The sequence below is a fragment of the Hyaena hyaena genome, unplaced genomic scaffold (assembly GCF_003009895.1).
Source record: "Hyaena hyaena isolate Hyena2069 unplaced genomic scaffold, ASM300989v1 scaffold_1042, whole genome shotgun sequence".
In the NCBI taxonomy this organism is placed as follows: Eukaryota; Metazoa; Chordata; class Mammalia; order Carnivora; family Hyaenidae; genus Hyaena; species Hyaena hyaena.
This window is the reverse complement of record NW_024081668.1, coordinates 200,657-225,365: the sequence shown is the minus strand read 5'-3', so window position 1 is coordinate 225,365 and position 24,709 is coordinate 200,657. Positions and strand designations below refer to the sequence as shown.

General features: G+C 35.0%; 2 protein-coding genes across 2 annotated transcripts; both read left to right on the top strand.

Moving 5' to 3' along the window:
- LOC120223720 (olfactory receptor 4K15-like) lies at positions 1 to 3,062 on the top strand. The gene is given in 2 exon segments (XM_039221946.1): positions 1 to 44; positions 2,077 to 3,062. A coding segment is annotated over 1 exon segment (951 nt). The 5' UTR covers positions 1 to 44; positions 2,077 to 2,111.
- An 11,632-nt stretch (positions 3,063 to 14,694) lies between these two features.
- On the top strand, positions 14,695 to 15,666 carry LOC120223737 (olfactory receptor 4K5). Its single transcript, XM_039221961.1, has one exon. The coding sequence runs from the start codon at positions 14,695 to 14,697 to the stop codon at positions 15,664 to 15,666; it is 972 nt and encodes a 323-aa protein (XP_039077892.1).
- Positions 15,667 to 24,709: the final 9,043 nt, after the last annotated feature.

The following is a 24,709-nucleotide window of genomic DNA, read 5'->3' as shown; positions in this document are numbered from 1 at the left end:
CGGAGTAGTGAGAAGGAGAGAGACCACTGGGCTGACAAACAAAGGTAAGTAGAGACAAACTAAAGACAGACCCTATCATCTTAATTATTTTGCCCAAGGTGAGAAAGCTTCTTTCTGCCCTGCAAAGGCTTCCTGGATTCTCCTCCAGAAATGGAGTACTACATGTAATGAGTTAATGGTCTACATTTCACAAGACAGGCTTTTGAGGAATTTCACTCCAGAAGAGCCACCTACTTTTCTTAATTAGTAGACTCTAAAGTAGGGTGTACATACTCAAGCAAGTAAGCTGCTAGTGTATAAGATAACAACATTTAGGGTTCTATACATTTGTGAAATATTCTTTCTTAAATTTTAATTATAATTTATAATGTATATATTAGTGTAGTGATACTATATATATAATTTATAGGTAATATACATGGTCATAACTACTGCTGTTAGAGGAGTTCAGTAAAAAACTCAGGGCCACTACCTTTCTAAAGGTAAGTTTTCTTATTGTGGTATTCAGTTATTCTTCATTACGCATCCTATTTAGTTTCTTCAGATCATCTTTAGTAATTTAATTTTAATAGTCAAGTAAAACTTCAGAAGTTATCAAAAGAGAGCTATTTCTCAAGGAAAAGAATCAGAGCCTCTTAAGGAGAATTTTTTTTTATTTGAGTTTCCTCCAAACTATACAGGATAATTAGCATGTAGAAGAAAATAAAAGCAATTCTCTTTTAGCTGATATGAAACCAAAGTTTTTATTTTTTGTATATTTGGATCAATATTATTGAACATCATCTATGAGTGAGGAACTATAGAAAAATATTAAAGAATGAATAAAATGTAATTTCCTTCAGAATCATAACATCTGTTTACATAAATTGATAGAGAAGATCTAGATTGATAATATCAGTAAATATGGGATTTTTTGGTACTTAATGCTGACTGAAGGTCACGTTAAATTCACAGAAATTCAGAGTCACTGGGTAGAAAAGTCATCATGAATTTGCAAAGAATCTAAATTAGAAACAGTCTAACTAAAAAGATAAAAATATGATATTATTAACTCAAATAGTAACATGCTTAAAAGTAAATAGACACAATTAAAATGCATGAAATAGTTCTTCTCTTAAGTAGGATGAATACATAGTTAATAATTTAGGTATTATGCTTAGTTATTCCTGCCAAAATTTTCATCATTGATGGAACAAAGGCATAATACCTAATATCTACTGAACATCTCTAATGGGCCATGGGCTGTCTTGGATATTTCATCTATTCTAACTCTCTTAATATTTACAATAATCATTTAAGGCATATACTATTATTTCTCCCAACTTGTAGAAGGAAAAACTGAAGCACAGAAAGTTAAATTATCTTCTCCAAGGTCACATTGCCAGGAGCTATAGGAAATAGCATTTGAAACCTGTCAGTGTGACTCACACCTTGTATTTCCTATTTATCAGAAGTTTTATTTATTTACTTATTTGATTTTATTTTTATTTAGCACATGTTTATTTTTTTCAAAAATACAAATAGGAGGAAGAACTCAGAAATAAGTAAAGTTGATTACCTAAAGGGAGTGATTTAAAATGAGATGGAAGTTATAGAAGGGGGACGACACTATTATCAGTATGACTTTAGATGTGAAAGTGAATGTAAACTTCTGTTTTTATTTTTTAATGTTTATTTATTTATTTTGAGAGAGAGAAAAAAGGAGGGGCAGAGAAAAAAAGGGAGAGAGAGCACATCCCAAGCAGGCTCCCCACTGTCAGTGCAGACCCTGACTTGGGGTTCAATATCACAAACTGTGACATCATGACCTGAGCTGAAATTAAGAGCCAGATGTTCAACAAACTAAGCCACCCAGGCACTTTAACTTGTGTTTTTAAAAGATGACTATTATGCTGGGATTCAGAGATGAAAACCAAGTTATACAGTCATTACAATATAAATGACTCCATGTAACATTTATTTGTGTGCTTATGAGGATCTAAATACATAAATATGCTGAGGGGAATTTGAAATCAGGCTTGGCTTTCTTCATATATTGTCACAATACTCTGATGTTTTTTCCATTTCACTTTACAGGAACATTTCTGATCCCATCTCAGAAATTTGAAATCATGGACCAAGGAAATAAATCAGGAGTGACTGAATTTATATTGCACAGTCTTTCAGGTTCTCGAGAGCTACAACTTTTCTATTTTGCATTTTTCACACTTTTCTATGTATCCATTGTGCTGGGGAACCTCCTTATTGTGCTCACTGTCATCTCTGAACCTGCACTACACACACCCATGTACTTTCTACTCAGTAACCTCTCCTTCATTGATGTGTGTCTATCCACCTTTGCCACCCCCAAAATGATTATTGACTTCCTTATGGAGCACAAGACCATCTCTTTTGAGGGCTGCATGACCCAGATATTCTTTCTGCATGTCTTTGCTGGTGGTGAAATGATGCTCCTTGTGGCCATGGCATATGATAGATATGTAGCCATATGTCGACCCTTGTACTATGTGTCCATCATGAGTGCACGCAAGTGCACAATCCTTGTGGTGGGCTCGTGGCTCACTGGGGTTCTGCACTCAGTAAGTCAGTTGGTCTTCACAGTAAACCTTCCATTCTGTGGCCCCAATAAAGTGGACAGTTTTTTCTGTGACCTTCCCCTGGTTATCAAACTTGCCTGCACCAATACTTTTACTCTTGAGGTACTGATGCTTTCAGACAGTGGTCTAATGGCCATGAGCTCCTTTGTGCTCTTGCTGATCTCCTACACAGTCATCCTGGTTACTGTGAGACGGCGCTCCTCAGCAGGCATGGCCAAGGCAAGGGCCACCCTGAGTGCCCACATCACGGTGGTGACCCTCTTCTTTGGTCCCTGCATCTTCATTTATGCCTGGCCTTTTAGCAGTCTCCCAGTGGATAAGGTTCTTTCCATATTTTATACTGTTTTCACTCCTCTTTTAAACCCCATGATTTATACTTTAAGAAATAAGGAGGTAATATCAGCAATGCAAAAACTAAGGACTCGACAAGTACGTTTCTGAAAGTCTTGCAGCTATTCCTTGTGATAAATAAATAGCCTAAAATAAAGTAGCCTATAATAAATAATAGCCAGGATAGTGTATATTACTCTCTAAACCTCTGTTATGTCTGAAATATCACAGTACCCATTTTCTTCTTTCTAGTACTTTCTAACAGTAAACACACCATCTTAGATAACAGAATTGGACTTCTTATTTTTTGCTTACGAAATAATTCTTATTTAATTCAGACTAAAATTATTTATAATCTTTTCCTATATAATGTGTCTGTCAAATTCATGCTTCATGCAATCAACTTAGTATGAAATGTATAAAATATTAAAATAATGTAAGATATTTACTTCATATTTTAAGGTTTTAGAATAGTGATTGATTTGCAATTATTCTCCAGTCATCATCCTATCTGGTATTATAAATGAGAGGTAGGAATTGCCATAAATTTTATCTTGTTCTTACCATCTTAGGTGACAGAATAAGTTTTCTGATTATGTACCTCATTCTCTCTCCGTCTCTCTCTCCCTCTGTAAATGTATACAAATACCCACACTTAATATTCTTTGCTATTCAAACTATTTCTATCTGAACTAAGAAATTAAATAGACTGAGATTTTTCTTCTTGTACATAGGGATAGTATTTTTTGCAATCTGAACTCTTACAACAAACTACCCAAACATAGGGACCAAAGAGCAAATAGAATATGTTTCCCGATTCATTATCTGAATTGAGAAACCAAGTAAGATTCATACATTTACATTAACCATGCTACAAATACTAAAACTTGAGCCCACAATGTTTCTTTATATCAACATACTAATGTGAGAAATCAAATAGCTATGTCTTGAGCTAAGAGATTATGGGGAATGCGTTGCAAATGCAGAAAACTGCTTTCTTGCCTTGCTGAGAACAGCAGCCACACTTCATTCACCTAGTTAATGTATATCTAGGAGGCACTCACTTCACTTATCTAGTTAATGTATATCTAAGGGTTAGGTCCTACCTATGCTCAAAAATTCCCTAGACCATATTATTGCATGGAATATTTCACCTTCTCTTAACTTGTTTTTCTGTACCCTTTCTATACGTTCTTACTGGCACATAGCCCACTGAGTTTTTCACAATGTCATCCTAAATGTTTGCTCAATAAATACGGGAGCTTGAAAGCAGCTCCAGGAGACTTCCCTTAGCCTCCCTCTCACCTCTCTTGACTTTTATGGAGTCTTGAGTAATCCTTTCAGCTGCCCTCAGCTTTGCTGGACAAGGACGAAAGCTGAGCCCACATATTAAAGTTTAGAATTGAAATTTAAAGTTCAATGACTACCTACAAAAATGTATAGCACTCCATGTATAAGTAGATGGTTTTCACCAAAAGTGCTAAATATATATTTTTGCTTGAGGTTTATTCTCTTACTTATCTCTACATCATTCAAGCTCTCGAATCCACAACAACCAATAAAACATAATTCAGAATATTTTTTTTCCAAAGCTTTCTAAGAACATAGAATGGTTTAAACTTTTTAAAGGAACACATTTTCCCACTTAAATTTAATATTTGATTCTTATAGTTTAACCCCTCTTTCATCAATTAGAAGGCTGAGAATTACACGTTGAACAAGTTAAGTGAGTTAGGCACATTCATAATCAGCAAGTAGAAGAGATGATATAAATAACCTCAATTTCTGACTTATAGTATTTGAAAGGAAAGCCATACCCCAGAGGCAAGTTATGTTTCTGAAACAGAGTGTGTAGAAGAAATGATAGTATGGAATAGGACTTGGTGCTGATTATGTTTTAAACAATTTTTGATTCACTTTTCCCTTTCTTAAATTTACCATTCCACAAGGCTTAGTTGATTCCTTTGGGAAACACAATTTAAAAAAATAAAATAAAATAGTATTGAGTTATATGATGGCAGTGATGATGATAATGATAAAGCCATACATACTCAATGATCACAATGTAATTTATAAGTTATATATTTATATATCATCTCTTTTGATTCTCACAGAATTTCTATAGGTTAGAAAAATAAGATTATACCTATGTTACTGACTATATTGAAACGTAGATTTCTGAAATTCTTGAAAGAATACTTATGAATTCTAGATACATTCTTTAAAATAAATAAATGACTTTGTGGGCTGTGAAATAGTGGGTGCTTTGGAAGAGGAAAACTGATGGAGAGTGATTGCAGGTCATGAAAATGATGGGCAGTGCTTGGTCATTAGGGGGAAATTTTGTCTGTGCAAGAGTGTGAGGTAGGATTGGATCCTTTTGATCTGGGACTCTTAGTGAAAGGTATACAGAAGAGGGTGGCTATGGAGCACAAGAGAAAGATCAAAGTATTTATCTTTACTGGCCTAGCCTACAGATAGAAAATTTACTTTGTCTTGGAAATTATGATCATGGGATTGCCCACATATGAGTTATGAGTTTGAATTTATACTCCCTGTACAGTGAGAAGAACTTTAACCTGAAAAATCAACATTAGCTGTTGGGAACCCAATGAGTCATTTAAATTTGGGGGTCATCTGAAAAAGACCAAAACCTCTCTAAGTGATTGCCTTAGAACTGGTCCACAGATTTAGACACATAAGTTTGGCTGAACTTGATTTTACAATCAAATTCTCCAACACATGAGGAGCCTATCCACAATAAACAGCAGTCAGCTGAACAAAGAAAGAGCAGACTAACTTCCTGATCTCCTCTCAGATCAGTAAAGAATCTACACGATACATACTATGAAGCAAATATGTTCAAAATGACTAAACATACAAAGCATATATAAAAGAAGAAAATATTACTATCATAAAAGAGAAACAGATGACTTCTGTTCTAAGGAAGAGGAATAGACATAATTTCCACATTCCTCCTCCTAAATATAATTGTAATCACTTGTTGATATAAATTGATTATATATAAAACAAACATTAACACTTGAAATTTGGAGAGAAGAAGATAGACTGGATAGGGACTCAAGAAATTATACATCATGACAGAGTAAACCAACAACACAGGAACACTAATGAGAACAGTCCAAAAAAAGCCCCAACAAAGCCTGTTCATTCTACCAAACAACCAGGAAAGGGTCAGCCTAGCAAGGCAGAAAATTTTACAAACCTCTCTACTTCAGCAAAACACCATAAAAAAAACTTTGGTCCCACCTCACTTATACCAGCAAAGGCCAAATGGGCAGCCTAGGTTCCTACTGCTGGCCATGATGTAACAAGGTACCCCAGCACTCCCACACATGGAGGAGCTGTCAGAGAAGGCCAGATTCGGAGCCTGAACTTTCATTTTTGTCAGACTGGAATCAGTACCTCCTTGGATGTAAGTAAGTAGCAGTGATAAGGTAATCCTGTCCCTCCCAGCCAGGGAAATCAATGGAGGCCTAGTGAGAGGCCAGAACTCTCCTTTCCCCTCAGTAGTAACAAAAAGTGTCCTTACCTCCCCTTTGGTGCCTACTGAAGCAGAGTTGGGAAACTGGATTTCTATTCCCACCTGGCAGTAACAAAGTGGTGTTTCTTCCATCTTCACCTGTCAGAAAAACGTAAAAATAAGCCAACTAAAACAGAAAATTTAAATAAGGTACAGAGTCTTAAATATACTACACATAATGTTGAGATTTCAATTCAAAATCATTAATCATAAAAAGTAGAAAAATCTTTACCAAGGTGATAGAGGTGTTATAATTATCCAACAGGATTTAAAGAAGCCATCCTAAAGATGCTTCAGTGAACAATTATGAATGTATTTAAAATAAATGATATGAAACTGTACATTCCAGCAAAGAACAGAATAGAAAGTTTTCACAAATAATTAAAAGATACAAAAAAGGATGAAATGTAAATAAAAATGTGAATGTAAATCATATGTAATTGACTATTGATGATTACCAAATGTAAATTAAAAAAACAAAAACAAACACTCCAAACTCAGAGGATGGTCTCACAGAAGAATAGAAGACACAAAGGATTAAATAAGTGAACTGAAATGTAGAATAGAAATTTCTCATTTTGAACAATAGAGAGAAAATAGACTAAACAGATCACTCTACTCTCAAGGAGACAGAAAATAATTCTTCCTACGTCAAGAGAAGGGGATAAAGATATCGATTAATTTTGACTTATTATATTATGTATGCATGTTAAAATTGTGAGGGCAGCCACTAAAGTAAAAATAAAATATATGATGTGCAAACTAGTAAAGAAAAAAAGTGAGACAAAACTCAATCCATTTAATAGAAGGCAAGAATGAAAAAGGAAAGGAAGACAGTAAAAAACAAAGCATAAGTTAGTGAAAATAAATACAACTAGGAGAGGGAGGGAGAGAGCAAGAGACAGGGAGAGAGAGAGAGAGAAAGAGGTAAGAGGAAATTGAGTCTTAATTTACTAGCTTTTTATAAACCTAATGACATAGCTTCAAAATGCATAAAGGAAAGAATTACAAGGAAAAAGTGGAAAATATCACAACCCTCATAAAAATAACAAGCTGCAAAATTTACTAATTCTACAGAACAACAGAAACATGATTAGGTAGGTCTAAGGAGTGTAAGGGAGAAAGGCATTGCACAATTATATTAGACATGTTATCTAGTTATCTAGTTGATTTCCTGTAAATGGGCACACTTCTGGTTGAATCAAGTTCACCTGGGTTCTGTGAATGAGGAAGACCATTAATAGCTTTTGAAATTGTTAACAATAAGCATTTCACAGAAGAAAACTAAATGTATAATAAATTTATGAAACAAGTTAGAATAACCAAGGAAAAGCCAATAACCAAATAATATACTTATAACGTGTGCTTAAATGGTAAGCAGTATAAAAAGCAATATATTTTATTTTTAAAATGTTTATTACTTTTGAAAAGGAGAACAGGGGAGGGGCAGAGAGAGGGAGACAGAGGATCCAAGGAAGGCTCTGGCTGAAAGTGAAGAGCCTGATGTGGGGCTTGAACTGACAATGAGGATCATGACTTTAGCTGAAGTTGGGCATTTAACCGAGACACCCAGGTGCCCCCAAATCAATATATTTTATGTATCAATATATTTTACAAGTGCCCAAAGAAGGACAATCTTGACAGGGCACAAGATCATTGGAGAAAGTTGGTTCCTCTCACAGCTTAGTACAGAAGTTCACTGGTTTGGCCAGGGGAGAGCTGGTCTTGAGCTGCAGTCAAAAGAGTTAGGCTATCCATTGTGTAGGTGGGAAACAGGTGGTTGGCAACTGGTGAGATGTGTGTGCACAAGACCTCTACTTTCTGGCATGGGTAATAACCTTTCAGAGTGGGGAGCCTTGGTTTTTATGTGGAGAGTGCTGTGGAAAGGTTATAACCAGAATGGGGATGCCAGGTCACAGAGGTATTGCATTTTAGGTCCCTGTCTGGGACGCCTCCATTGTGTGTCCACACACTCATACCACTGACCCTGTATCATGTCTGAACTGGTAGAAGACTCTCTTCATCTTGGAACATGCCTGTAGGTTCCTACTCTGAGAAAGGTTAACATCATGCTCACTTTGAAGTAGAAATATTTAAAGAAACTCTGTTCATCACAGGGCATATAATGAAGGGTGAATTCAGAGCCAAGAAGCAATAAATTGATAAAACTAAGTGCAAATGAGTTAAGCCATTTTGTAGGATAATTTGGAAATATCTAGTAATGTTGAAGATTTGTACCCTTCATGATTTAGCAATTATTCTCCTAGGAATACATTCTGGAGAACCTCTAGCACATATTTATTGACACAAATGTTTATTTTAATATTGTTTATAACAGCAAGCCCTGAAACAAGCTGGATGTCTATTCACACAAACTGGACAGATTAGGAGTGTATTCATACAATGAGAAAACTGCAGCATTAAAATGAACTAAAACAGGGACGCCTAGGTGCCTTAGTTGATTAAGCATCTGACTTTGCCTCAGGTCATGATCTGTTGGTTCGTTGTTTAGAGCCTCACATCGAGCTCTGTGCTGATAGCTCAAAGCCTGGAGCCTATTTCAGATTCTGTGTCTCCTTCTCTCTCTGCCCCTTCTCTGCTCATTTGTTCTCTCTCTCGGTCTCTGTCTCTCTCTCTCAAATAAACATTAAAAAATTAAAAAAAATAAAATGAGCTAAAACTATGTGTATGACTATTGATAACTGTCCCAAATAAATTATTTACTGGATAACAGATAGTTGCAAAATAATTAAAACATGAAAATCTAGGCTGTTTCTTTGTGGAGACATTCTTGTGAGTAAAAGTATAAAAATAAGTCGTGCAGATGTTAAACACCAAACTCAGTTTAACTCTGGAAAATTCGTTTGTGCTGCTATATAAGACGCTCCAACTAACAATTGTAGGAGGGGAAAAATAATTTTTCCTTCTACCCATCCTAGGTTTACTGGCAAGGACCCTGTACATTAAACTCACAAAAGACAGCTTAACAAGAGAAAAACATTAACATGTGCATTGCATCTACACATGGGAGCACTCAGAAATGAGTAACTTAAAGGGGTGGTTAGAATTTCTTCTTACATAGAATTTTAAAAGAACTATGAATTTTAAAGAAGTGACAAGACAAAGAAAAAGGTCTCTGAATTTCCAGGGCAGCAAACTGTGGGAAGGCAAATATATGGAGAAACTAACAAAACATAAAGTCACTAGCTTTTTAGTAAATTTATTATACAGATACCTTTGGTGTCCTCTTTGGGCTGAAAAGGATAAAGAGTTGTCTGTGGTGATTAACTTCTATCCTTCCTGGTAGAGAGGGGATCAGGGGATACCTTTACGAATTTAGTCCTACTTTCAGGCAAATAGTGGGGAGAATAGTGAGCTTTTCTTGCATCTGCTTCTCAGTTACCTTCAGCTCAAAATGATTCAGATGCCAAAGTGGTATAATTTGGGGTGATGTGTGTGTGTGTGTATTTTGAAGGTTGGGGTGACATATTCTAATACCTTCACAATGTTTTAGTCCTAATGAAAATAAAGGAAATATGGTAGACATTAAAATTTTGCAAAGATAAACATTGTAAATAAAGATATTAACAGCTGTCTTTATTTTCAGTGTACTTGAAATATTTAAAATCATCTTATATAAGGAAAGGTAAACAGAGACTCAGAGAGTTAAGTCATTTGTCCAAATACTTATTTTAAGTTTTTGACAGAACTGAGAACAAGAATCCATGTCCTCTAAGTTCTAATTAGTTACATTTTCCTCCACATCCCCCACGTGTTCTAGAAGCAAGGACACAGCATGTCCTTCCATTAAAGCCAAATCTGTTCTCATTTAGGCAAGAAATGTACTCTTCCACACATATTCCCTAGAGTAGCTGGTTCAATTGTGTAGAATTCACAGAAGATATTTACTCTACATACTGTCCAAGAGTTGAAGGACTGTCTTTTTCTTCTATAGTCCTCATTGTAATTGTCAATAATGTGGGATGTTACTTTGTTCCATTGGGCTTATGTAGTGGAAGGTATTAATAATAATCCCCATTGGAAGATGAAACTTGGCTATCTAATACTAATTCTCCAAAGCTACAATTAGTCAATTAGATAAAACCACTACTACTCCATTTGACAAAAGAAAAAGGCATTTATAAATATTGCTACTAGGAGGAGATTAATCCTACAACAGAAAAACTGAAAAATTCAGTTTACATCTCTGATATGCATTATATCAGGTACGTTGTGTCTGAAAAAGATATATGTTAGAAATAGATTATGTGCAGTTACAAATTCAATTATTACACTGCAACTTAGAGAAGATCTATAAATGGGAGAAAAATGTATTAGAAGTCAAAAAAAGTGAATCAAGATGAGGATGTTCATATTGTCTTAGGAGAATTTGTTAGAAATTTTGTACAAAGGTGAAGTAAACTTGGGAGATTATCACAAACTCTACTTTAAAAACTCCATAATGACACTTTTACCTATCACCTGAAGAAATATAATAAAATGCAAATCAAGTTTATATATTTCTTGGTGGACATGTGCCTACATGGTAAAGCTATTTTAAAAAATCATGGAGATTTTAACTTCCAAACTCAGGTCAAAGGTTTATAATTAGATATCTTTGCATTAATGATTCATTTTACTTACTCTGCATTTAAAGTAAATCAGACAGTATTTATTTAACTGTATAGAATTAGAGTGAAAATTTCTTCTAAGTATCTCATTTCTGTCACTTTTTAAAAAGTTGGTAAACAAAATATTGTTTACTTTTAATACAACTAATGCTCTATGCTATGATTCAAAACAATTATTTATCCCCTTTGTATTTGCTGGTTTGATTATTGGCACTGGTTTTTTTTTTTTTTTAAGTTTATTTATTTTGAGAGAGAGTGAGTTGGGCAGGGGCGGGGGAGGGGGTAGAGAGAAAGAGAGAGAGAGGGAATCCCAGGCAGGCTCCAAACTGTCAATGCAGAGCCCAATGCAGGGCTCAAACTCACAAACCATGAAATAATGACCTAAACTGAAGTCGGATGCTTAACCAACTGAGCCATCCAGGTACTCCAGGCATTAAGGTTTTAATGATTTAAGTATGAGCTTGTATTACTAATGAGATGGAATATTTTTGTTCCATGAAGAAACGAAGTTTATGTATGTGGCTTATGGTTTGCAGAGAGAGTTGAAGTTCATTCCCTGGGAAGGTCTTGTGCACAGTTAGATTATGAGGCAGAAAAGTTGAATAAAGACAGATGTGAGGTGAAATATATTTCAGTTAACACTAAAACACATTCATGGAAAATATTTTATGTGCATTTATATACCATGTCCTGTGAATGATAAATAAGAAGCATGAGAATACAAGAATCATAGTACACAGCAGGGAAAGATCATCTACACAAAAGCTCTTTGGGAGAGTACGTAATCTACATATGAGCGAAGTGCTATAGCAACATTAAAAAGGAAGTTTCAACTTAAGCCTCTAGGAAGGCTTTTAGAGGAGGTGGCATTTGCACTGGAATAGGTTATCTGTGAAAGACATCAGAAAATGAATACAGGGGCTCCTGGGTGGCTCAGTCCGTTGAGCATCAGACTTCAGTTTAGATCACATTCTTGCGATCCCTGAGTTCAAGTCCCGTGTCTGGCTCTGTGCCCTCAGCTCAGAGCCTGGAGCCTGTTTTAGATTCTGTCTCTCTCTCTCTCTCTCTCTTTCTCTCTGCACCCCCCACCTTTCTCTCAAAAATAAACATTAAAAAAAAAAAAAAGAAATAGTCTGGTTTTGGCTAGAGAGTAGCAAGTGGTGTAAGTAAAAGCAGACCATAGTATATGGTTGGTTGTCATGCTAAGGACTTTACATTTTACTATCTTTTTTACTTCAAGGAGTGATGAGATGTTACAAGTGGGAGAGTGAGGTCCTGGAAAAAGTAAGTTTACAACCTGGAAGTATAGTGACAGTTACATGGTGGAGAAAGGTTTAAAGGGGAAAAGAGCTGAACTGTGTAGAAAAATTGTGAACTGTGGTCTGAGATGTGTTCTTTTTGCAGTGGCTATTTGTCAAATAAAATTAATTCCACATAATCAATATGCCAGAGTAGTATATTTTAGGCTGATTGAGTCATCCATCTAAACGAGCAGCTATATTGATAAAAGGATACAAAGTTTCAGATATTCAGGACGAATAAGGTCTAGAGATCTGATGTACAGCATGGTGACTTTAGCTAATAATACCACTTCATATACTTTGGGATTTGCTGAGAGTAGATCTTAATTGTTCTCACAAACAAAACAAAAATCAAAAACAAAAATGATGACTATAAGAAGTAATGGATATGTTACTTTGTGTTGATTATCACATAATGTATACGTATATCAAAACATCACTCTGTCTACCTTAAATATATGTAACTTTTGTCAATTATAACTCAATAAAGCTGGTGGGGAAAAATGAAAGGCTTGGGGTATATCCTGGGGACTTAGGAAGACTGGTTTCATGTATGAAATAGATAGTGAAAGATATCTGTGTTCTCACATGGGGCTAAGATTACATCATGCTCAAGTTCCTTACTAAAACCAGTCAAATTTGGGGTGCCTGGGTGGCTCAGTCAGTTGAGCGTCCGACTGGCTGAGGTCAGGATCTCACGGTTTGAGGGTTCGAGCCCTGCGTCAGCTCTGTGCTGACAGCTCAGAGCCTGGAGCCTGCTTCAGATTCTGTGTCTCCTTCTCTCTCTGACCCTCCCCTGCTCAGCTGTCTCTCTCAGAAATAAATAAAACATTAAAAAAAAAACTGGTCAAGTTAATTGTCAGAACTAATATGATTTCTTAAAGGAGAACTTCTTGAAAGTTTTTCCAGTTCAGTGAAATTAGATTTATACAGCAGGGCTGTGTCTTTACAGAAAAAAAATGATATGTGGATTTAAGCTAATTATTAGGATTACTCTGATTCCCAACAAAGTATATTTTTAGGAGCATGGGCATTTATAACTCAATTTTTCTCTCAGTGCAAAAGTTCCTAAAATAACTATTCTTTCATTAATTATAAAGGAGTATTAATGTGGTCATGGATAATAGTAAGCAGGGAAACATAAGTTGGCCTAAATCTATTTTTTCTCACTTTATTGAGAAATAAGTGGCATATATCACTACATAAGTTTAAGGTGCACAGTGTGATGGTCTGATTTACATATTTTGAAATGATTACCAGAATAAGTTTAGTTAATACCCATCATCTTACACACATACAATAAAAAGAAAAAAGATTCTTCTTGTCATGAAAACTTTTATGATCTATCTTTTAACAATTTCCTGGCCTAAACCTAATTTTGACCAGCAAAGCCAATGTATAAAGAAAACTTAGGCACTGCTACTAAATAACCAAGTAGAGACGGTTAGATAATTTTAGATAATTAAGGTAAAGTCATAAGATGCATTTTAAGAAATTATACAGATGAACAACTGACAGACTGGACTGTTTAACTATAAACCCAGATAAAATATAATGGTAACTCTTTAGTAGGAATTATCTAAATTGTATATGATTCCTGCAATAGCACTCAGATAAATTTTTGTTAAAAGAAGGGAATTCAACATATTAAGAACATTTATTATACTACAATTACTTTGATAGAAAAATGCCGTAAGCTATTATCTTTAAATTTCACAGCTTTCTGTAAAGTAGGCATCTTCACCACTGCCTATCTTTTTTGAAATGCAGAATTAAAGCTCAGAAAAAAATAGTCTAAAGTCATCAGTGTGACTTTATATCACACAGTAAACATCAAGCCATAAATATCTCTTGTAGAGTTAAAGAGAATGTTACACTTAAAAAGATTATGATTAATGATGGAAAACAACCATAAGAACAACAAATGTAAATTATTTTTGCCAATCTACAAAGCCTATGGAAGTCGCTTTAAGTCACTCCTCTTGTCTTGTGATCATAAGTAAGCTCATGGATAAGCTTTTTACTACTGCCTAGCATTGTAAAGACTACCCAACACTCAAGGGGTTCTAATGAAATGATAAAATTATTTAGTGTTATTTAGACATTGTGTCCTAAGGTCCTTTCTACTCTCCAGTATATTTTCATGATCTCTTCAAAATTTTTTATTTAGCAAATACACATATCTGGGACCTCAGAATCCTTTGCATTAAAAGTCTGTGGTTCATAATTCTGATTGCTTTCTATTTCCCCTCCCTTAGGACTGTTCCAAAGACTGTCTGCAGCCTGGATCCATGGATAAGGTCAATTCTTCCACGGTGTCTGAATTTGTATTGCTGGGACTCTCTAGTTCTCAGGATCTCCAGCTTTTCTTTTTTGTTTTCTTTTTTGTGTTATATGTGGTCATTGTGCTGGGAAACCTTCTCATTATCATCACAGTAACCTCTGATAACAGCCTGTACTCCCCCATGTACTTCCTCTTGGGAAACCTCTCCTTTGTGGACATCTGTCAGGCTTCTTTTGCTACCCCTAAGATGATTGCAGATTTTCTGAGTGAACACAAGACCATCTCCTTCAGTGGCTGCATAGCCCAGATTTTCTTCATTCATCTTTTTACTGGAGGAGAGATGGTACTACTTGTCTCCATGGCCTATGACAGATATGTAGCGATATGCAAACCCCTACACTATGTAGTCATCATGAGCCGAAGGACGTGCACTTTCCTGGTAATGGTGTCCTGGGCTGTGGGCTTGGTGCACACATTAAGCCAGTTATCATTTACTGTGAACCTGCCTTTTTGTGGGCCCAATGTTGTAGACAGCTTTTTTTGTGACCTTCCTCGAGTGACCAAACTTGCCTGCCTGGACTCTTATACTATTGAAATACTAATTGTAGTCAATAGTGGAATTCTTTCCCTAAGTACTTTCTCTCTCTTAGTTGTCTCTTACATCATCATTTTTGTCACTGTCTGGTTTAAGTCTTCTGCTGCAATGGCCAAGGCATTTTCAACATTGGCTGCCCATATCACTGTGGTAATATTGTTCTTTGGACCTTGCATCTTCATCTATGTGTGGCCTTTTACCACTTACCCTGTGGATAAACTTCTAGCTATATTTTACACCATTTTCACTCCCATTCTAAACCCCATTATTTATACACTAAGAAACAGGGATATGAAGGTTGCCATGAGGAAAATTATGACCTATTACTTGAGACCCAAGAAAATTTCTGAAATACCACTAGTAGTGAGGAATTCCCTTTACTAAGACAAAAGTCCTTCAAATTCCTCCAATCAGTACTCTGTCTATAAATATTTTCAGTATGTTCTTGTGGTATATCTAAACTATGGTGGAAGTGATAAAGAAGATGATATAGAGAGATTTGATGGATATTAACAAAACTTTCTTCATATATAACCTAAGAAAAAGCTAAATATAAAAAATATGGAAAATATATCATGATTAAGGGTTCTGGAAATAAAATATAGAATGACTATAGTTGGACAGTATCACTGCTTTCATTGCTTTAGTTGCAGGTAAATATGAATATGATGGGGAAAAAAGAGAGCACCTGCTTATCTGGTGAGTATAATTCTTTGGTGAGCATAAATTTAGACACTTTTTCTGATTTTATGAATGTACTAAATTATATACCTATATATAGCCTTATATATACGAATAGTATTCAGGAATCTGAAACTGAATTTTCCAACCAGAAGATAGCCATTCCATAGGTAAAAGTGTAAAGACTTAAGTGGAGATTCTTATTTTATGAAATCCTTCTGCTAAAGTCAATTACACCTATTCCATATTGTTTTCCAATAACTAATGATGATTTAAAATGATTTTTACAAGGGTGCCTGGATGGCTCAGTCAATTGAGTGTCTGACTTCTGCTCAGGTCATGATCTCATAGTTCGTGGGTTTAAGCCCTGCTGTGCTGACAACTTGAAGCCTAGAACCTGCTTCAGATTCTGTCTCCCTCTTTCTCTGCCTCCTCCCCATTTGTGCTCTGTTTCTCTCAAAAATAAATATTAATTTTTTTAAATGAATTGTACATAATCAGGGGTTTTTGCATTTCAAATCTTTTATTTTATGGTCTTTCTGTGATCAGTTAAGATAATTTCAGTTTCCTCTGAAATTATAAGTTGCAGAAAAGAGAGAATTTTTAAAGCTGAACTACTTTGACACTGACTTTTTAGTCTGTGCTGTAAGTAATTGTGTAACAGTCTTTGCATTTAAAGCAGGCATGGAGTTCTTAGTGATAATAAATCAATGTTAAATATACAACACAGCTGCAACCTGGACTCCACAAGACCTCTGGATCTCTACCCTGAACTCTAGAGACCATTAGGGGATTTATTTATTAATGTAGATTAAAGTTTTTAAGCTTATCTTCCCAAACTCCTCAATTCATAAAAGGTAATTAGACAAACATAAACATAACTCTCTTCTTTATGTCAACAATACAAACGCTAGTTTTGCTTTTTGTTGTTTGCCTTCTTATCTTCCCAATTCCATTTCCTTTTCTTTGAAACCAACTGTAATAGAGCACCATTAAGTAAAATACTGAAAAGATCTTGGGAATTTCCTCTTCTTCCATCCAATTTTTACTCTCTTCATAGCATTCTAGTTCTTCTGAGACTTTATATTCTTTGCTCTTTTCTACTCTCAAAGTTTACCTTCCAATAAGGATAGCTTAACAGTAATTGACACTTCAGTGTTCATTTAAATCTACCAGTTACCTCTTAAAGGAAGACATACATGTTCATTTTTTTCTAATTTTAGGATTTAAATTCCATCAACACAAAGAGAAGAGAGTTAGCTGATTAGATTTGAAACAGGAGCAGAATGAAGAGACCTTATCAGATTCCTGGCTCTATACCATGCAGGCAGCCTTTTATTCTATTCAGAAAATAAGGTCCAGCCTTATGATCCATCTTATTCTTGAATAAAGGATTATGTAATATACGATTTTTTCCTAATAAAAGTAGTAAAGTATTAGGGAGGCAGAATTCATTAAAACATTAATTTCATTCTTTTTTCAATGCTAGGTAATTTGATTACTCTAATATGAAATTAAGCCTTCTTGCTTGGTATTTTATAAAAATGTTATGCTAAATACAGTAAACAATGAGAATCAATATGCTAAGAAATTTGGAAAGTATGTATCTGGTTAATTGCACCAGTTACACTAGCTACTCAGGTACTCATAACATTTTTTGACTACGATATTCTTTTGAAAATATGATGAATATTATAGTTCTCCTCCCCAAAGCATAAACACTTAAACATAAGATTGCCTGTAAAGTAATATTTTACTTCAGAAATTAATTTCATTTATGTAAAACATAATTTTAAAAATTATTTCCTTTTTTGGTTTTAGGATATTTTTGTAAAATTAATAAATTTTACTAAAATAATATAAAACTTGTATAAGTAATTTTAATTTTTTTAAGTTGTTCATTTTAATGTGAAGGCAGTTGGTTGTCATTTTAAATAAAATACTTTGTAAAGTGATCTTTAACAGAGAAAAGTATATGCTTGTCTATGATACTGAATTAATCTTAAATTTTTATCTTGATGGAATCCTTGAATTATAATAAGTATTAAGAAATGGGGTCTGCATTCTCATAGCTAACATTTACAGAAGAGGAAATGCTTGAGTCAAAGAACTTCAAACTTTCAAAAGTTTTTGAATTTTTTCACATGGCATCACTTACATTGCTTATGAATGAACAAATTACTTTTGTAAGGTTCATTCCAGAAAAGTTGAAGTGTCATGTATATTTCAGTGAAGTTCTTCAAAAGAATGTCTGGAAAGCCTACACGTTTTCTTGTAATAGAGAAAACCACATTTTATTCTTAATTCTTGATATCTCTTGGCAAGCTAAATATTTAAAGTCCTACAATTTGAATGTTGATGAAATTGACTACTTTCTTAGACACAATTTCAGAGCTGTTAGAAGAATTTCTAGCCAACGCATGCCAGGAAAAAAAACAATGATCACAACAATGAGTGGTGTTTCCTCTCATCAAAGAGTAGCAAGAGCAGATAGGTTGCTGAAAATAAAATACTCCACTTAATAAAGAGAACTGTAGTTTTTCCTTTGTGTATTTCTTGACAAAGAGGCTCTATCAGTTACCATTTTGTTGCCTACTGACATCAAGTCTACCCTTCATTGGCTTGTTTTGTGATTCCAGACCTGAACTCAAACCTTTCTCCTTTGTCATGAGAGGATGCTAGATGAAGAGAAGAACAGGCTTCTTTTCTACTTCCAGTATGCTTAATTTCTTTCTCCTACAGTAAAGCTGCCATGGGCCACCCAGTGGCACTCATCTTTCAGCAAGTTTTGTTGTCAGTCTCAGCCTTAAATTTCCTGTTCCTCGTTCCTTCCAACTGTGGACCAGTTCTGGCACAAGGCAATCTGGGGAACTTCTCATCCAGGAGGCCTATTCATATGCTCTTCAGAGTTCTGAAACCACCCTTGAGGAGGGGGACCCCCCCTTCCAAATTTATTACTGTTTTTTGAGGTCTCTCCTTTAGCTTAGTACAATTTGGAGTTTCCTTTTACCCTCTTTTGGTAATCTCTATTATCAGTTACTGTTTTCATATTCAATATTCCCTGTTCAAATTACCAGTGTGGTTTCTGTTTCCTGACTAAACTCTGACAGGTATAGAAACACTTAAGTATTTTGAAGATACTGAAAAATCAGAAGCATCTAAAAATGGTTCATAAAATATGACATGTAATGAGGAAAATCAGGAGCTGGCTGAACCAAAAAATGTTGGCAGTTCTATCTGTTTATATACTGAAGTGAAATTCACCCATGATGTATTTCAAAATATGAAAAATTCTAGCATTATCTATGAAGTGGATAATATCATTTGCAAACTTTTTATTTTCTCTCATTTAAGACAACAAATACTAACCTCAAAAAAATTTTTCATTCTCTATTCAAAGCCAGTGTGACAATTTTCATTGATTAAATAAAGGTTTGCTTTTGTTTCTGCTTGTTTGTTTTTCCTCAGTCATTCATGGATATTTCTTTTTATGTGATAGGAAACCTTGTAGAGTGCACTGTTATGAGGGAAAATGGATAATTCAAGTGTATAGAACACTTAATCCTTAAAGTCTGTATTAAAGTTTTAATCATCAGTCTGCTTTTCATGAAAAGATCCTGTAGAAGACCTTTCAATTTGAAAAGATAAATCTACTTGTTATCCTTACCCTGAAGCTCTTAAGACCATTGCCAAGGCAGAAGCAGCACTACTTTGTGTTATCATATTTGTGTGTCATACATTCAATGATAAAAATAAACAAAAAAAGGCCAAGATTTCATTTTTTCCAGGAAATATTTCAAATTATTCTAGTTCCAATAAAACAGAGAGAAATTCATAACGTTAAAACCAATGCATTTTAAATTTACTTTCTATCAGCTATTTAAGCTATAACTAGCATATTTCAGCTGAAATTGAGACATTAAGTAGAATCCCATGAATCCCATTATATTTTGTTTAAAACAAATCTTAATATAATTTAATAATAAACTATTTTTTTCATACACCTATTTCAACATGGTAAGACAACTTGAAATATATTTTTTTCTGCCTGGTTCACAGATCTCTGTAGGCTTTTCCTATTCTACTGAGAAACTTGAGAAATGAATCCAACTTTTTAAAAATTGTGAAATAAGAAATGTACATTTTAGAAATGTAAAAATAACTTTTCTACTGCTTGTCAAAAGACTGGGATTTGAGCACAGGCTACATTACTATTATGTGACCTTGAGCAGATGACTTGCTTTTGATCAGGTCACCTTCTTAACATCTTTCTATTCTTACCTATTACTCTTAAGACAAAGGAAAAAAAATCCTCATTAACGCAGTTAATAAGGCTTTTGGTTCTCTACTCACAACACCGAGCTAACTCTGAACCCTCATTTGATTAGTATATTTCTCCCTGACAGAATTAAACTCCATGAGATAAGGACTGTGTCTATGGTAATGAACATATTCCTAAAGGGTTTTTCATAACATGAACATTTTAACAAGTAAGGAGATGGTACTAAAAGCCAGGGCAGACCTGTTTGTTCCCTCCACACTCAGAACGTAAATTACCCCTGCTATGTGTATGAGCTAAGTGAATGAGTAACACTTCAGACAAGGAATAGAAACTTAATACATAGCTCAGAGAGTATTTAAAGGAGCTGATGTGATGTGATTTAAAGGAGTAGACTCTAGAGAGAGAAAACAATGTGGTCAGTGAGAAGTGAACCTTAAGATGCGATCTTAGGATAAAAAGTGAAGAAGCTTTAGTTCCATTAAAATCCAAATATGGTAAAACCTTGGTTTTCAAGTATAATTCATTCAGGAAACAAGCTTGTAATTCAAAGCACTTGTATATCAAAGCGAATTTTTCCACAAGACATAATAGAAACTCAGATGATTCATTCCACAATCCAAAAATATTCATATAAAAATGATTACACTATAATAAATATAATAATATAAATATAATAATACAATAATATAATAAATATACTATACTATACCATAATATAAAAGAAACAACAGATGTTGACAGGATGTAGAAAAATGAGAACTCTCTTACACTGTTGGTAGGAATGCAAACTGACATAGCCGCTCTGGAAAACCGTGTGGAGGTTCCAAAAAATAAAAAATAGAGTTACCCTATGACCCAGCAATAGTACTAGGAATTTTTCCAAAGGATACAGGAGTGCTGATTCATAGGGGCACATGTACCCCAATGTTCATAGCAGTACTATCAACAATAGCCAAATTATGGAAAGAGCCCAAAGTCCAACAATTGATGTATGGATAAAGAAGATGTGGTTTCTATATACAATGGAATACAACTTGACAATGATAAAGAATCAAATCTTTCCATTTGTAACAATGTGGATGGAACTGGAGGGTTTTATGCTAAATGAAATGAGTTAGAGAAAGACAAATATATGTTTTCACTCTTACATGGAATTTGAGAAACATAACAGAAGACCATGGCGGAAGAGAAGGGGAATAGTTTCAAACAGAGAGGGAGGTAAACCATAAGAGACTCTTAAATACAGAGAACAAACTGAGGATTTACATTGGGGGCTTGAGAGAAGAGAAAATGGATGATAGACATTGAAGAGGGCATTTGTTGGGATGAGCACTGGGTGTTGTATATAAGGGATGAATTCTGGGAATCTACTCTGGAATCCAGGAGTACAATGTATATGCTGTATGTTAGCTAACTTGACAATAAATTATATTAAAAAAACAGAAAAACAAATTAACCTGCACTTACTTTTGAAAACCTTCATGGTTGGTGTGAGGAAGGTGAGAGAGAAGAGGGTTATTGTGTAGGACGACTTGCACTATCACTAGCAAAATCACTATCTATTGGCTCAATGGAATCTTTTTCTTCATGGGGGCCACTGTATACACTTGCATGGATGTTGACTACAGTATACTAGTAATAAATTCTTGTCATATAGTGTATTTAATGTAACTGGCAGTAAGACAGCAGAGGAAGGGGTCTATATCTGCAGGCAGCCTGACCTAGAATGAAGTAAGCACTCCTAAGGTTACTCTTGTATGGAAAATCAAAAGACTGTCCATAGGTGCTTTGAAATGAAAAAATATACTAGTTCCAGTTGTGAGCACCTTTCAATGTTCTGAAAAATCACTGATTTCTGCCAAGCACTATGGCCTGAGATTGAGCATCTGAGCATGGGAGACAATCACCCGCAATCCTACAGTTAGAGAGAAAGTGAGACAGAACCATTGGATCAGTTATGATTATGTGATATTAAGCATCATATACTACTCATATTGCAAAACATTGTTCATTTATCAAATTAAAATTTATTACAAATGTTCACTCATCTTGTGGAACACTCATAGAACAAGTTATTCACAATTCAAGGTTTTACTGTAATAATAATCTGATTCAAGTTAGCTATAGGGTAAAAGGAAAGCATTAGCAGTACAATTTCTAAAAATACAGAATAACAGAAACCTACAGGAGAAACATATTAAGTGCAAGGCACTTCAGTATGGTCCTTAGAAGACTGAAAAGGGAGAGAAGAATCTGAAGGCAGTGTCATGATCCAATATTTCACCATAAGTATTTTACTTTTTTGACAATTATATTTCATCATAAATACTTTTCTTTGGAGAAGATCCTTGCCATATAATATGCTGTATTTTCAATATCTTGAAATTCCATTATAAATTTTCTTGGGACCCAATACATGAAAGATACCACAAAGTAACGGAAATGCCAATAAAAAGCTGAAGAAATCTCCTGAACTCTGTCTTTTTAAAAGTTGAAATGTGATAACATTTTCACAATTATAGAAAAAAATAGTCACTCCCTAACCCTCTGAAGGATTTACAGTTGACCTATTTCTATATTGGCTCTCCTACATTGTCACAATATAGTCCTTAGGTAACTTAATGGTCCCGGTAATCTATACATCGTCTTAATAGTTCACTATATTGAAAGCATACAATGATCAGACCTGTGAGCAGAAAGTGACATAAATATTCCTAACATTTCAGGGATCTGCTAAATCACTCAGGTTGTAGGGGTTCGAATATTCTGGGACATGGTACATGATCCCCTCATGACATGCAAGGCATGTAATTTTGCTTTGTGCTTCTTATCACTGAGAAAGACACACACTGCTTGCAGGCTCAATGAATTTTGGAGGCAGCATAAAGCTGCCTCATAAATACTACTTTGGTACAATTTTAGCTTGACTCACAGGATTTCCAATTTTCAATGAATTCTTGCACTAAGTCCAGTTTTCGGTTCAAGCTTCCCTGCTACTCAGGCCATATATACCAGGAAAACCCATGAAATAGAGATAGGGATGATGTATAAGAACATTTTGGGGGTACCAGGGTGGCTCAGTCAGTTAAGCATCTGAATTCAGCTCAGTTCATGATCTCATGATTTGTGAGTTTGATCCCTGTGTCAGGCTCTATGCTGACAGCTCAGAGCCTGGAGCCTGCTTCGTATTCTTTGTCTCCCTCTTTCTTTGCCTCTCCCCTGCTGTGCTCTCTCTCAGAAATAAATATTAAATTTTTTTAAGAAGATAATTTTGTAAGTCCTTTGGTAAAGTCACTTAGAAGAATGACAATGCTAATTCGTAAGATCCTAGAAAAGAAGCCCTGCATCCTGTAGCAGAGAACTACACACTGGTTGAAAAGTAAATCCTAGCATGCTATGAGGCCTTACCACTGAGGCCTTACCACTGAGTTCCTAACCATGGATTTTCAATGACTATGTGAGTAGCACTGCTCATCATGAGTGCTAAGTCACTAATTCCAGCTTTCACAGCAGCAAGCCATCACATATTGCAACCAGTACCTCTGTGACCAGGCTGAAACAGGTAGAAAAGCATAAATAATCAGCACCATAAAAGAGTCTAGAATTCTATATTACTTATTTCTGTTCCACCATTGCTTTTATTCAGGTCACTTTTATGGCCTTATAGAAAGGTTTCTGCAAGTAGTTTGAATCTGCCTTGATGAAAGCCAAAAAATGGACTACTAACCCAAGCCTACTCAGAAGACTCTAATAGAAACTGGTGAGGGAAAATTATGTTACTGGAAAGAGCCATAAACATTACATTCAATGATCAAGTTTAGGATGGAGAATGGGTCCTGTTTAAAAATAAATATGAATTCCTGGACAGTGAAAAATGTTTTTGCTTATTTGTTAGGGGTTTGAAAGATCAAAATTGGAAAATGTGGCAGAAGAAAATGAGGATAGATCTATGCGAATAAGCACAAAGTGTGTGGATTTCTGCCTCTCACATCAAAACCATGGAATCCTTTTCATCAAGGTTAGTCTCCTACGTGCTGCTACTGCTCCTGAACACTAATCAGCAGAAGGGACTGATCCAGAAAACCTGATACGCTGCCATCTCTCAGCAAGACCACACTCATTCAGTGCCAAGTCAATTATATCACACTCCTTCCGCCAAGCAGGCACAGTGATTTGTCATTATTGGTATTGACTCTGACTCCAGATATGGGTTTTCCTTCTCTGCCTGGGGTCCCTCTCTCAGGACATTATCCTAGGAGTATGCTTTTGTTAGCTTCTTAAACAGATATAATAAAAAATGATATTTTCTTAAAAATAAATATTTCTGAAAGAAGTTATATTTGATTTAGAGATACTAATTCTTTGGAAAAACTGATTCTCTCTAATCAATAAAAGACCTATGCCTCCCTATATATTTTATTCCTTTCATATTTTCACTGTTTTAAAATTTCCATCATGTAAGAC

Excerpts from the sequence above, each read along its gene's own strand:
- LOC120223737 (XM_039221961.1), top strand. The coding sequence starts at position 14,695 with ATGGATAAGGTCAATTCTTCCACGGTGTCTGAATTTGTATTGCTGGGA.